Source organism: Euprymna scolopes, chromosome 7, assembly GCF_053919585.1.
Source record: "Euprymna scolopes isolate OS-2025 chromosome 7, ASM5391958v1, whole genome shotgun sequence".
NCBI classification, from domain to species: Eukaryota; Metazoa; Mollusca; class Cephalopoda; order Sepiida; family Sepiolidae; genus Euprymna; species Euprymna scolopes.
The window spans coordinates 112,335,269-112,352,180 of NC_136488.1; the positions used below are offsets into that span (position 1 = coordinate 112,335,269).

Sequence of the window (16,912 nt, forward strand, 5' to 3'; positions counted from 1 at the left end):
TTCCATTCTGCTAGATCTACAGCAGATGTTCTAACAGTTATATTTCATAGGATTAGCGAATCTCTCAATGGAGGGTTCCTTTCTAGGGCAATTACTCTTGACATATCAAAGGGCAGAAATCAGAAGTTCACAGTATTAATACTGGAGTATCTCAGGGGTCCATTCTGGGCTCAACTCTCTTTCTGATCTACATCAATGATCTCCCAAATCACACCCCAAGATCATTCATAGACATTTATGCTGATGACAGTACCTGTTATGACAACATTTCAACACTTCGAAGTCCTCTCTGATTCTCTCTCCTCTGAGCTTGAGCATATGGTGCAATGGGAAAAGAGGTGACTGGTTACTTTTAATGCATCTAAAACCAAGCTTCTCTCTTTAAATCATCAATTCTCTGATCCCCATCTGGCATCAATTGAAATGAATGGCTTAGGGAGGCTCCATGTTTTGACAAACTTCTGGGTCTGTACAGCATAATCACGTTAACACATCGGTTCCCATTGGATCACCGAAGTTAAGCAATTTTGAACCTGTTCAGTATTAAATGGGTGACTATTTTGGACTTCCAGGTGCTGTATGTGCTCTCCGCTTATCTCGGCATTGATTCCAGTTGTCCTGGACTTCTCCTTGCCACTGGACCCAAACAGTGCCGATTCAGGAAGGGTGTGGTTAGTGATTGCGCAACTCTTGCCTCACAATTACACGCGTAGCTGCCCCTACAAAGGGTATCCTTTGTCTTTCGAGACTGAATGGAAGTATCCTTCATCATTCGGGTCTGACCGTCTTTCGGGTCTGATTTGAAATGGAACACATACATCAAATCTGTTTCCAAGGATACTGGGAAAATGATAGGATCCTTCTACCGCTCCAATAGATATCGCACTGCTGATATAATTCTCTACCTGTATAAGAGCCAAATACTTCCAAGGATGGTGTACTATTGCCCCATCTGCGCAGGAGCTGCTAGAAAATCTTATCCTGCCTTGACAGAGTTCAAAATAGACTTCGTAGCCTAGTGGGGGGTGCCCTTTTCTCTTTCCTGCAACCTCTTTCTCACAGAAGAGACATTGCGAGCCTGTCTCTGCTTTATCATTATTTTCATGGCAAGTGCTCATCTGAGCTCCAATCTATGGTCTCCCTTTGCTTGACTTTCATGAAAAACACTCGTCTAGCTAAAACCATTATCAATAATTTCCCCCACTCTTTATCTGTGCCTAAACCTAAACGTAGATTCCATAAACAAAGCTTCTTTCTTAGAACTGCACGCCTGTTGGACTCTCTTCCGTTTACCTGCTTTCCAGCTGATTACAATATGGTCGTCTTCAAGTTCAACATGAACAAGTTCTTGATGAGCCGTTCCCCTTAAATATTCCAATTTACTAAATTTATAAGAATATAAGGATAGACAAGATTGAATGGGGAAAGCAGTGCACTGGAATCTCTACAGACGACTGCATTTCAAACATGCTGACGCATAAGATAACTAAAAACTAAAAACTGACAGAAAAATTGAAAAAAAAATTATTTTTCATTTTTTAACTATTTTTCTTTTTAAAAACATTTTCCATTTTCTTTCGAAAGACCAGTGTGTGGCATAATGGCTATTGATGAAAACTATACAGTCAGTGAGTGCGGTTCAAATTTCTTTGGGTTAATTTATTTACTTTTTTTAGGAAAAGTAGAGGTTCACGCTCTCACAAGTTAAAACAAAATGATTATTTTATGATGAATGATGCAATACGTGAATTTAAAATCCTGATTAATTTAGTTCACTTATTGTTCTATTAATGTTGAAAAAATTATAAATCACCAACACTTTTCCCAGCTTTTCATAAAAGAACAGACGTTTACAATGAATTGCTTGCAATGTGTTAGCATTAAATAGTGTAATGCTTTATTTGCTTGTTTGCCGGCATATCGAGCCTTTTACACGTTATTTCATCTGATTTATTTTAGGGTATATCAAACGTTTGTTGGGTATTAAATGTCGAAACATGATGTCTGTCATAAACAATTAATCCAATAAAAGTAATTGAACACAACTTTCTCGTTTTGCCAATATTGAGATTGTTCCTATTTTTACAAATACTAAGAGTGGTTCACACTTTTACCAATGCTCGAGGGGTTGGTACTTTTACCAATATTGAGATAACCCATACCTTTACCAATACTGGGAGGGGTTTTAAACTTTTACAAATACTAAAAGTGATTCATAATTTTACTAATATTGAAAATCGTTCATACTTTTATCAATACTGAGAGTATTTCATACTTTTATAAATGCTGAACGTGGTTAAAACGTTTACCAATGCAGAAAGAGGTGAAACTTTTAATAATACTGAGATAATTTTATACTTTTACCAATAGTGAGAGGCGTTCATATTTTTACCAATATTAAGAGTGATTCATATTTTTACCAATACTGAGAATGGTTCATAATTTTACCAATATTAAAGTGGTTCATAATTTTATAAATACTTCTCAGTATTGATAAAATTCACATGTTTACCAATGCTGAGATAGGCTCATATTTTCACCAATACTCAGGGTGATCATATTCTTACCAGTATTGAGAGTGGTTCATACTTTTGCCAATATCAAAAGAGGTTTATAACTTTACTAATATTGAGAATGGTTCACATTTTTACCAATACCGGAAGAGGTTAATACATTTATTAATATTGATAGTGATTCATATTTTACCCAAACATAGAGAGGATCATACTTTTACCAATACTGAGGCGTATTCATACTTTTTACCAATACTAAAAGATGTTCATATTTTAACAATATCAAAAAGAATTCATATTTTAATTTATATTGAAAGTGATTCATATTTATCCAAACTGATAGGGGTTCATACGTTTAGCATTCTGAGAGAGGGGCATAGTTTTACTACTACATACTAAGAATGATTCATACTTTTACCAATATCTGAATGCGTTCATACATTTATCTATACTGAAAATGGTTTCTATTGATACCAAGGGTGGTGGTTCATATGTTTACTAATATTCAAAGAGGTTCTTACTTATCAATATTGATAGAGGTTAGAAGATTAATCAATTTAAACTTTTATTTAATCTTGAAAAGTTTTTTTCTTTATTTTCCGGTTATTCTGGCTTATTTAATTTCAAATTAAATTTCAGATGCCACCATATTCATTGGTATCTTCTGGTATCACCATTTAGTATCAGCTGCAAACAGTGCCGTGGCAGTGATGATCGCCTTCATAATATACAAATGTTTTGCTGTAATTACCATGGAGTTACTCGATTGTTGGAAAGAGAGTAAGTATATATAAAATATGGTGACATGGTTAGGTAAAAAGAGGTTCGCTTCTCACAAGCAGTGAAAACCACTTCTAGTTAAAAACACATATTCATAATAATAATAGTAATTAGATTAGGTAAAAATAAATCCGACTCCTGTTTACAGAGTCGTGTAATGAAAACTCAGTTTTAACTCATGATTTTAGTGTTTGCAAAAATTGATGACACCAACTCCCTACTGGTGGAAAAATCAGGCTTTACCTAAGGGGTTTATTTAAGAAAAGACAAATCCTACAAAAATTGCCAACTCCTGATGCCAACTATAATTCATAAAACTAATTATCATTTATGTATGTGTTTATGTTTACTGATTTGTTTTTAACCATCTTCTCGACTCAATTCAACTCATAATCATCGCAATACAATATTTTAGATCCACTGATCGTGCTGAAAATTCCCTCTTAGTTATTTCTTTTTACCAATATTTATGAATGCATCCAACTCAACCTGCTCTATGCTATTCTTATGCTATTAATCTTATTTGGTATGTTGTTTTAAAAATATATTACTCTCTTAGTAAAAATATGTGGGTTAATATAATTTATGTCTCCCTTGATATATTACGTTCATATTTCCAGATGCAGAGAAATAAGTTTGTTCTGATTTGTCTGAATTCAGTCACTTTGAATCAATGTCTAAATACTGAAATATTTCATATTACAGGAACCGCATGTTCCATCGAAATGCATGCATCCGGCGAGAAAGTACACAGCGAAGTGAAAGTTGAACATGTAAGTGAGAAAGGACCCTGTTTCTATTAAGTAACCCAGTTAAAGAGAGAAAGGAAAATTAAAAAATTTCTACATTTGGTTTGACCACAAGTTATTCAAAGAAAACAAACATTTTCATCTTTTTAGCTACACTTACATAAACAGAAAGTTAAGGTCATATTTTTTCTGGTTTTTATACTTCTTTCAAGTAATTATTTCCCTAAACTAGATATTCGAATATGCATTTTATATGAAATTTATTTCAAATCTGTCTTTTTTTAATACACACTGTTAGCATTAATTTCATGTTTGTCCTCCAAATATAATCCTTTAGTAGATTTTTTAGAGTTGTTCCCCCTTTAATTTATATGTGATATTTGGGAACATGTTTCTATGCAGCACCTCATGTCAGGCAAGAAATTTCGTTTTTACACTGGTTATAATGGAATACGAGATGTACTCATGAAAAGTAAAATGTATTAAATATATATATTATATATATTTAATACATTTTATTAAAAGTAAGTGTAATTAATTAGCAATTTGTTTCTTACTAGCAAGACCCACGTACCAGCATTACTCAGTGGAAATATAACACAAAAAAAAAAAAAACAGCTACGGTACCTCACTCTCTGAAAACGAAATAACCTTTGATTATTTAGTGTATTATCACATGCGAAACGTAAATTACTGACTATGGATAAACAGCTAAAAAAAATATTAACACAGAACATCAGTAGATGGTGGCGGTTGCTAAATGGTAGTCATTATCGGCTCCCAAAAGTTCTGGGCATTGGTGGCAGTGACCAAAATGTACACATATGGCTTCCATTGTCTTGCATTATCTCGCAGTGGCAGCTAGCGAAATCCACTGGCTGTCATAGTTGGCGATTATTGTTGTTTTGGGACGGTTACTTGCCTTTACAAGTGTCACTGTCGGCGCATGGCTGTCAGTACAGATCACACTCATGTATTAAGTGTGATGATTATATGCGTTAACTGTGACATATTGATCTTTTTAGGTGATTACTTTCTGTGAGCCCTGGTGGGCTCTGATGGGCTCTGGTGAGCCCGGTAGGCACTGTCAATTATTGCTGCAGTGAGGCAGTTACTTGTGGGTATTGGTTGCCTTAACAACTCTTTCTCTCAGTTGGCAAGTGTAGTTGAATGACTGCCATGATCAATGTAGAGTTCGCTGCATTGGTGTGGATGTTATATAACAACATGTGTTATGTAAGTATGCAGAATATGAACTGTGCCATACTGTACTTATACTCTATACGATATTGTTTATATAAATGTTTGGCGCCTTCTATGTTAAGACTGGATCAATAAATAAGAACATTAGTATTTTAGTACAGTCCATATTCTGCATAATACATCTATGTGTAAAATGGTAAGAGCCTGAATGCGATCTGGCATGTTTCTTTATGCACAATTTTTACAAGTATATGGATTTTTACAAGTATATGGATTTTTACAAGTATATGGCCTCCAAAAAACTATTCATTCTAAAAGTTATTTTGAAATATTTCGTGATATGTCCAATTACATTCTATTAATGAAGGTGAAAATCTGTGCAAGCTATGGCAGCAATCCGAAAATCTTGCCGATATTACGCTATCCATGTACGTTTCTGAAAAATTGAAAGTAATTTTGAAGCATTTAAACCAGCGAATCGAAAGTTAAACCTAAGGAAAACTCCTTATTCAATCAATGTCCTGTAAAAATCCTGTAAGAAATTGTCTATAAGTTTTACGTAGAAGAAGAAGAAGAAGAAGAAGAAGAAGAAGAAGAAGAAGAAGAAGAAGAAGAAGAAGAAAATAGCTAATACCTTAAACTTCCCGTAAGGTTTTCATAGAAGAACAAAGCGAAAAAGACGGGTAATAATAAGAAGAATACATGCACCGTATACTGCGAAGAACGCGTAAGAGAATGTGAGTTATGTTTGATTGATGCCATTTTCTTATGTTTTAAGCGTTCGAAAAAATATCGGAAACTACTATTCCATTATTTCAAGAATCGTGGACACACAATTCGAGTGGACGAACTTTTGGAAAGGAGAGATCATTATTTTAAGAACTGAAAACGAATAAGTAAATATAAAACATATCTATCAGTGACCCAAATACGGACAGTGAAGTAGTAAAATTTGCAGAATATGTAGAGAACTTCTCGGGTACTAATGGGTGAGTGTGAGGAGAAAAGAATTGAAGAGAAAAATTTGTTTACTAAGACACAGTTTGGATTGTGATGTTCCTAGGAATTAATATGATTTTATTATAATGGATACATGCAACTGCAAAACCTATATAAGATAATAGCTAGTAGTTTGATCATAATTATTTTATATGTGGCGTCTGCATGTGCCAAACTATGTTTTTTTTTTCCATAGGGAAATAATTTTATTAATGTAGAGAGAAGAGAAGAGAAGAGAGAATAAAACAACAATAAATGTTGAATGAAAAAAAAATTTCGTTTAATAACGTCTACCTGAAAAGAGATGGAATTCGTTCTCAGAGGATACTCCCTCAATCCCAGCTCCAAAGGAGTTTCAAAGATTAAGGGCTTTCCTAAAAGTATTGGTGGTACCTACAATCGCAGAGGTCTGAAGGTTGCCCAACACAGCGGGGATTCATAATTTTTGCAAATGTCTTTCCAGACGACAAGGTACTATACCTAACGTACCAACTACCACCGGTATTACTTGGGCTTTTACCCGGTGTATAGGTAAGTCCTCACAACACAAACTTATAAACAGGCTCTTTCAAACTAAGGCGTGACAGACAAAAAAATGCTATTTTAAATTTAGGCTTGGCAGACGAATAAAAATGCTATTTAAAACAGAGCCATGACCAAGCAACGAAAATGCTATTCAGACTGAGATATGACAGACCAATTAAAATGCTATTTAAAACTGAAACTTGCCAGAATCATCAATAGACAATGCCATTAATACACGTGGAAGAGTCAATTTTCACGAACCTAATATAAAATACATTATATGCGGTTATGTTTCTTCCTGTATTTTAGATACAAGAAGAAACATCACCGCATATAGATAAGTCATAAACTTGAATACCGACAAGTTTGTAATACTCTATCTTCAGTAGCCATCAGGCGGTAATACAGTTTCGGTGGTTAAGGCAATACTGTCACCAGTGAAGCCACCATAAGCTTTTAACCATTGGACAGAATGTAAAAAGCAAAAAAACTTATTCTTCTTTTCAGATTACTATCATTATATTGAAATGCATTTAATTCCGCACATTAATAACATTATGCATCAACAAAATCGACACTTGATATTACGTAAACGCAGGGCGTTTTAACTTCCATTAAATTTTGGGTGTTATGTTTGAAGACAATGTTCACCTATTCAAAATATGAATAGTGAAGTCTGTTTTTATATGATCGTTCTCTTAATGTTCAAAACCATATTCATCTATTTTCACACAGTTCATACTCAATAACATAACTCGTTTAGAATATAATAATAACTCAGTTCGTTCTTTCACTCTTACCTTAACAAATCAAGCCTGATTTCTTCAGTTAAATGTTGTTTCTGACTAAACCACCCCATAGTGAACTGAGGCGTAATATTGATCTTATTTATCGCAACTCTACAGAACGTATGTATAAGTTAACATTCTGGCAGCAATTGACTTCATTTTGAATCTCTCCTCTATTCCGTGGTTTAACTATTAACCTATTTACTTTTCATATGTAAAAATCCGTCGTTAATCAATCCACGCATGGACTCCCCCTCCCCCCTCTCTCTCTTTCTCTCTCTCCCCCCTTTCTATCTCTCTCTTCCTCTACATTTCACTCTATAGGTTTATTAATCACAACAAATAGACAGCAGCATTATAGAATTTAAAGAAAACAAAAATGATTTTCCATGTGTCTTTTATGCCACGAATTAATAGGAATGAAATAGGAATGAAAATGAAATCTAAACTGAATGTTTTTTTTTACGATTCCCATATTTTATTACTCCTCTGTGAACATAGTATTTTATTACTCCTCTGTGAACATAGTATTTTATTATTCCTCTGTGAACATAGTATTTTATTACTCCTCTGTGAACATAGTATTTTATTACTCCTCTGTGAACATAGTATTTTATTATTCCTCTGTGAACATAGTATTTTATTACTCCTCTGTGAACATAGTATTTTATTACTCCTCTGTGAACATAGTATTTTATTACTCCTCTGTGAACATAGTATTTTATTACTCCTCTGTGAACATAGTATTTTATTATTCCTCTGTGAACATAGTATTTTATTACTCCTCTGTGAACATAGTATTTTATTACTCCTCTGTGAATATAGTATTTTATTATTCCTCTGTGAACATAGTATTTTATTACTCCTCTGTAAATAGTAGGTTTTAATTTGATCATATGATCAAATTAAAACAATGTGTAAAATATTTGATTTAAAAGAAATTTAATTTTAAAGTTAAAATGTTTCTTAGATGTTTGATTTTCAATGAATGTTTGTTCATTTTCACTGCAAATAAAACAAAAAATCAAACAAACATACAGGAATGTGTACAAAAAATCAAACAAACCTACAGGAAAACATCATCAAAGAAGACAAATCGGCTAAAAAGTAATATAAATGTCAATAACAACACTAATGAGGATAATAGTTCAAAGAAAGAAATGCATATGAAATTAAACTGTTAATGCTTTAATTAGAGGAAACATGCGTCTTTAATGTAAAAATATATCTTTTTTTTCCAAAAAAATATGACCTTGGCTCTTTTCATAAATGCAAACAAGAGGAACTGTTCATCTACTTTTTTTAACAGATAAAATGCTTTTTTATTTATCTTAAAAATTGTGATGGCAGATAGACATATGGTGCAAGAGAAGTTCATACTTTATGCGATTGTATATAGATTATATCTTCTAATGTAGTAACCAAATCAACGTGATGGCAACAAGACACTTTTTCCCCTGATGCCGAATTTTAAAGTGTTAATTTTCATTAAAAGGAAATATACAGTAATTTTTTAACAATTAAATCGATAGATCAGTATACTTAAAACTAAATCAAGCAGTCATACACTGAATACACACAAAAGTGAATACACACAAAACTGAATACACACAAATCTGAATACACACAAAAGTGAATACACACAAAACTGAATACACACAGAACTGAATACACACAAAAGTGAATACACACAAATCTGAATACACACAAAACTGAATACACACAAAACTGAATACACACAAAAGTGAATACACACAAATCTGAATACACACAAAAGTGAACACACACAAAATTGAATACACACAGAACTGAATACACACAAAAGTGAATACACACAAATCTGAATACACACAAAACTGAATACACACAAAACTGAATACACACAAAACTGAATACACACAAATCTGAATACACACAAAACTGAATACACACAAAACTGAATACACACAAAAGTGAATACACACAAATCTGAATACACACAAATCTGAATACACACAAAAGTGAATACACACAAAAGTGAATACACACTAATCTGAATACACACAAAAGTGAATACACACAAAACTGAATACACACAAAAGTGAATACACACAAAACTGAATACACACAAAAGTGAATACACACAATTCTGAATACACACAAAACTGAATACACACAAATCTGAATACACACAAATCTGAATGCACACAAAACTGAATACACACAAAACTGAATACACACAAAAGTGAATACACACAAAACTGAATACACACAAAAGTGAATACACACAAATCTGAATACACACAAAAGTAAATACACACAAATCTGAATACACACAAAAGTGAATACACACAAATCTGAATACACACAAAACTGAATACACACAAAACTGAATATACAAAGGTGAATACACACAAACGTGAATACACACAAAACTGAATACACACAAAAGTGAATACACACAATTCTGAATACACACAAAAGTGAATACACACAAATCTGAATACACACAAAAGTGAATACACACAAAAGTGAATACACACAAAAGTGATACACACAAAAGTGAATACACACAACAGTGAATACACACAAATCTGAATACACACAAAACTGAATACACACACATCTGAATACACACACATCTGAATACACACAAATCTGAATACACACAAAACTGAATACACACAAAAGTGAATACACACAAAACTGAATACACACAAAAGTGAATACACACAAAAGTAAATTCACACAAAACTGAATACACACAAAAGTTAATACACAAAACTGAATCCACACAAAAAGGGAATATACACAAAACTGAATACACACAAAAGTGAATATACACAAAACTGAATACACACAAAAGTGAATGCACACAAATCTGAATACGCACAAAACTGAATACACACAAAACTGAATACACACAAAAGTGAATACACACAAAACTGAATACACACAAAAGGGAATATACACAAAACTGAATACACACAAAACTGAATACACACAAAAGTGAATATACACAAAACTGAATACACACAAAAGTGAATGCACACAAATCTGAATACGCACAAAACTGAATACACACAAAACTGAATACACACAAAAGTGAATACACACAAATCTGAATACACACAAAAGTGAATACACTCAAAACTGAATACACACAAAAGTTAATACACACAAAACTGAATACACACAAAACTAAATACGCACTAAAGTGATTACACACAAAAGTGAATACACACAAAAGTGAATACACACAAAAGTTAATACACACAAAAGTGAATACACACAAAACTGAATACACACAAAACTAAATACACACAAATCTGAATACACACAAAAGTGAATACACACAAAACTGAATACACACAGAACTGAATACACACAAAAGTGAATACACACAAATCTGAATACACACAAAACTGAATACACACAAAACTGAATACACACAAAAGTGAATACACACAAATCTGAATACACACAAAAGTGAACACACACAAAATTGAATACACACAGAACTGAATACACACAAAAGTGAATACACACAAATCTGAATACACACAAAACTGAATACACACAAAACTGAATACACACAAAACTGAATACACACAAATCTGAATACACACAAAACTGAATACACACAAAACTGAATACACACAAAAGTGAATACACACAAATCTGAATACACACAAATCTGAATACACACAAAAGTGAATACACACAAAAGTGAATACACACAAATCTGAATACACACAAAAGTGAATACACACAAAACTGAATACACACAAAAGTGAATACACACAAAACTGAATACACACAAAAGTGAATACACACAATTCTGAATACACACAAAACTGAATACACACAAATCTGAATACACACAAATCTGAATGCACACAAAACTGAATACACACAAAACTGAATACACACAAAAGTGAATACACACAAAAGTGAATACACACAAAACTGAATACACACAAAAGTGAATACACACAAAAGTGAATACACACAAAAGTAAATACACACAAATCTGAATACACACAAAAGTGAATACACACAAATCTGAATACACACAAAACTGAATACACACAAAACTGAATATACAAAGGTGAATACACACAAACGTGAATACACACAAAACTGAATACACACAAAAGTGAATACACACAATTCTGAATACACACAAAAGTGAATACACACAAATCTGAATACACACAAAAGTGAATACACACAAAAGTGAATACACACAAAAGTGATACACACAAAAGTGAATACACACAACAGTGAATACACACAAATCTGAAGACACACAAAACTGAATACACACACATCTGAATACACACAAATCTGAATACACACAAAACTGAATACACACAAAAGTGAATACACACAAAACTGAATACACACAAAAGTGAATACACACAAAAGTAAATTCACACAAAACTGAATACACACAAAAGTTAATACACAAAACTGAATCCACACAAAAAGGGAATATACACAAAACTGAATACACACAAAAGTGAATATACACAAAACTGAATACACACAAAAGTGAATGCACACAAATCTGAATACACACAAAACTGAATACACACAAAACTGAATACACACAAAAGTGAATACACACAAAACTGAATACACACAAAAGGGAATATACACAAAACTGAATACACACAAAACTGAATACACACAAAAGTGAATATACACAAAACTGAATACACACAAAAGTGAATGCACACAAATCTGAATACGCACAAAACTGAATACACACAAAACTGAATACACACAAAAGTGAATACACACAAATCTGAATACACACAAAAGTGAATACACTCAAAACTGAATACACACAAAAGTTAATACACACAAAACTAAATACACACAAAACTAAATACGCACTAAAGTGATTACACACAAAAGTGAATACACACAAAAGTGAATACACACAAAAGTTAATACACACAAAAGTGAATACACACAAAACTGAATACACACAAAACTAAATACACACAAATCTGAATACACACAACACTGAATACACACAAAACTGAATACACACAAATCTGAATACACACAAATAATAATACACAAAAAACTGAATACACACAAAAGTGAATACACATAAAACTGAATACACACAAAACTGAATACACACAACAGTGAATGCACACAAAACTAAATACACACAAATATGAATTCACACAAATCTGAATACACACAAAACTGAATACACACAAAAGTGAATACAAACATAAGTGAATACACACAAAAGTGAATACACACAAAACTTAATACACACAAATCTGAATGCACACAAAAGTGAATACACACAAAAGTGAATACACACAAAACTGAATACACGCAAAACTGAATACACACAAAAGTAGATACACGCAAAAGTGAATACACACAAAAGTGAATACACACAAAAGTTAATACACACAAAACTGAATACACACAAAAATGAATACCCACAAAAGTTAATACACACAAAAGATAATACACACAAAACTGAATACACATAAAATTGAATACACACAAAAGTGAATACACACAAAACTTAATACACACAAAACTAAATACACACAAATCTGAATACACACAAAAGTGAATACACACAAAAGTGAATACACACAAAAGTGAATACACACAAAACTGAATACACACAAAAGTGAATACACACAAAAGTAAATTCACACAAAACTGAATACACACAAAAGTTAATACACAAAACTGAATCCACACAAAAAGGGAATATACACAAATCTGTATACACACAAAAGTGAATACACACAAAACTGAATACACACAAATCTGAATACACACAAAACTGAATACACACAAAACTGAATACACACAAAACTGAATACACACAAATCTTAATATACACAAAAGTGAATACACACAAAAGTGAATACACACAAAAGTGAATACACACAAAACTGAATACACACAAAAGTGAATACACACAAAACTAAATACACACAAATCTGAATACACACAAATCTGAATACACACAAAACTGAATACACACAACAGTGAATACAAACATAAGTGAATACACACAAAAGTGAATACACACAAAACTGAAGACACACAAAACTGAATACACACAAAAGTGAATACACACAAATCTGAATACACACAAAAGTGAACACACACAAAATTGAATACACACAGAACTGAATACACACAAAAGTGAATACACACAAATCTGAATACACACAAAACTGAATACACACAAAACTGAATACACACAAAACTGAATACACACAAATCTGAATACACACAAAACTGAATACACACAAAACTGAATACACACAAAAGTGAATACACACAAATCTGAATACACACAAATCTGAATACACACAAAAGTGAATACACACAAAAGTGAATACACACAAATCTGAATACACACAAAAGTGAATACACACAAAACTGAATACACACAAAAGTGAATACACACAAAACTGAATACACACAAAAGTGAATACACACAATTCTGAATACACACAAAACTGAATACACACAAATCTGAATACACACAAATCTGAATGCACACAAAACTGAATACACACAAAACTGAATACACACAAAAGTGAATACACACAAAACTGAATACACACAAAAGTGAATACACACAAATCTGAATACACACAAAAGTAAATACACACAAATCTGAATACACACAAAAGTGAATACACACAAATCTGAATACACACAAAACTGAATACACACAAAACTGAATATACAAAGGTGAATACACACAAACGTGAATACACACAAAACTGAATACACACAAAAGTGAATACACACAATTCTGAATACACACAAAAGTGAATACACACAAATCTGAATACACACAAAAGTGAATACACACAAAAGTGAATACACACAAAAGTGATACACACAAAAGTGAATACACACAACAGTGAATACACACAAATCTGAATACACACAAAACTGAATACACACACATCTGAATACACACACATCTGAATACACACAAATCTGAATACACACAAAACTGAATACACACAAAAGTGAATACACACAAAACTGAATACACACAAAAGTGAATACACACAAAAGTAAATTCACACAAAACTGAATACACACAAAAGTTAATACACAAAACTGAATCCACACAAAAAGGGAATATACACAAAACTGAATACACACAAAAGTGAATATACACAAAACTGAATACACACAAAAGTGAATGCACACAAATCTGAATACGCACAAAACTGAATACACACAAAACTGAATACACACAAAAGTGAATACACACAAAACTGAATACACACAAAAGGGAATATACACAAAACTGAATACACATAAAACTGAATACACACAAAAGTGAATATACACAAAACTGAATACACACAAAAGTGAATGCACACAAATCTGAATACGCACAAAACTGAATACACACAAAACTGAATACACAAAAAAGTGAATACACACAAATCTGAATACACACAAAAGTGAATACACTCAAAACTGAATACACACAAAAGTTAATACACACAAAACTGAATACACACAAAACTAAATACGCACTAAAGTGATTACACACAAAAGTGAATACACAAAAAAGTGAATACACACAAAAGTTAATACACACAAAAGTGAATACACACAAAACTGAATACACACAAAACTAAATACACACAAATCTGAATACACACAAAAGTGAATACACACAAAACTGAATACACACAGAACTGAATACACACAAAAGTGAATACACACAAATCTGAATACACACAAAACTGAATACACACAAAACTGAATACACACAAAAGTGAATACACACAAATCTGAATACACACAAAAGTGAACACACACAAAATTGAATACACACAGAACTGAATACACACAAAAGTGAATACACACAAATCTGAATACACACAAAACTGAATACACACAAAACTGAATACACACAAAACTGAATACACACAAATCTGAATACACACAAAACTGAATACACACAAAACTGAATACACACAAAAGTGAATACACACAAATCTGAATACACACAAATCTGAATACACACAAAAGTGAATACACACAAAAGTGAATACACACAAATCTGAATACACACAAAAGTGAATACACACAAAACTGAATACACACAAAAGTGAATACACACAAAACTGAATACACACAAAAGTGAATACACACAATTCTGAATACACACAAAACTGAATACACACAAATCTGAATACACACAAATCTGAATGCACACAAAACTGAATACACACAAAACTGAATACACACAAAAGTGAATACACACAAAAGTGAATACACACAAAACTGAATACACACAAAAGTGAATACACACAAAAGTGAATACACACAAAAGTAAATACACACAAATCTGAATACACACAAAAGTGAATACACACAAATCTGAATACACACAAAACTGAATACACACAAAACTGAATATACAAAGGTGAATACACACAAACGTGAATACACACAAAACTGAATACACACAAATGTGAATACACACAATTCTGAATACACACAAAAGTGAATACACACAAATCTGAATACACACAAAAGTGAATACACACAAAAGTGAATACACACAAAAGTGATACACACAAAAGTGAATACACACAACAGTGAATACACACAAATCTGAAGACACACAAAACTGAATACACACACATCTGAATACACACAAATCTGAATACACACAAAACTGAATACACACAAAAGTGAATACACACAAAACTGAATACACACAAAAGTGAATACACACAAAAGTAAATTCACACAAAACTGAATACACACAAAAGTTAATACACAAAACTGAATCCACACAAAAAGGGAATATACACAAAACTGAATACACACAAAAGTGAATATACACAAAACTGAATACACACAAAAGTGAATGCACACAAATCTGAATACGCACAAAACTGAATACACACAAAACTGAATACACACAAAAGTGAATACACACAAAACTGAATACACACAAAAGATAATATACACAAAACTGAATACACACAAAACTGAATACACACAAAAGTGAATATACACAAAACTGAATACACACAAAAGTGAATGCACACAAATCTGAATACGCACAAAACTGAATACACACAAAACTGAATACACACAAAAGTGAATACACACAAATCTGAATACACACAAAAGTGAATACACTCAAAACTGAATACACACAAAAGTTAATACACACAAAACTGAATACACACAAAACTAAATACGCACTAAAGTGATTACACACAAAAGTGAATACACACAAAAGTGAATACACACAAAAGTTAATACACACAAAAGTGAATACACACAAAACTGAATACACACAAAACTAAATACACAC

General features: G+C 32.3%; 1 protein-coding gene across 2 annotated transcripts in view; it reads left to right on the top strand.

Moving 5' to 3' along the window:
- The window catches only part of LOC145279888 (ferric reductase 1-like), a 459,209-nt gene that overhangs the window by 430,204 nt on the left and 12,093 nt on the right, over nt 1–16,912 (top strand). For both annotated transcript variants that reach the window (XM_080131362.1, XM_080131363.1), the window contains exons 14-15: nt 3,153–3,293; nt 3,999–4,066. In XM_080131362.1, the coding sequence (XP_079987488.1) occupies nt 3,153–3,293; nt 3,999–4,066 (209 nt within the window). The remainder of the gene's footprint in view (nt 1–3,152; nt 3,294–3,998; nt 4,067–16,912) is intronic.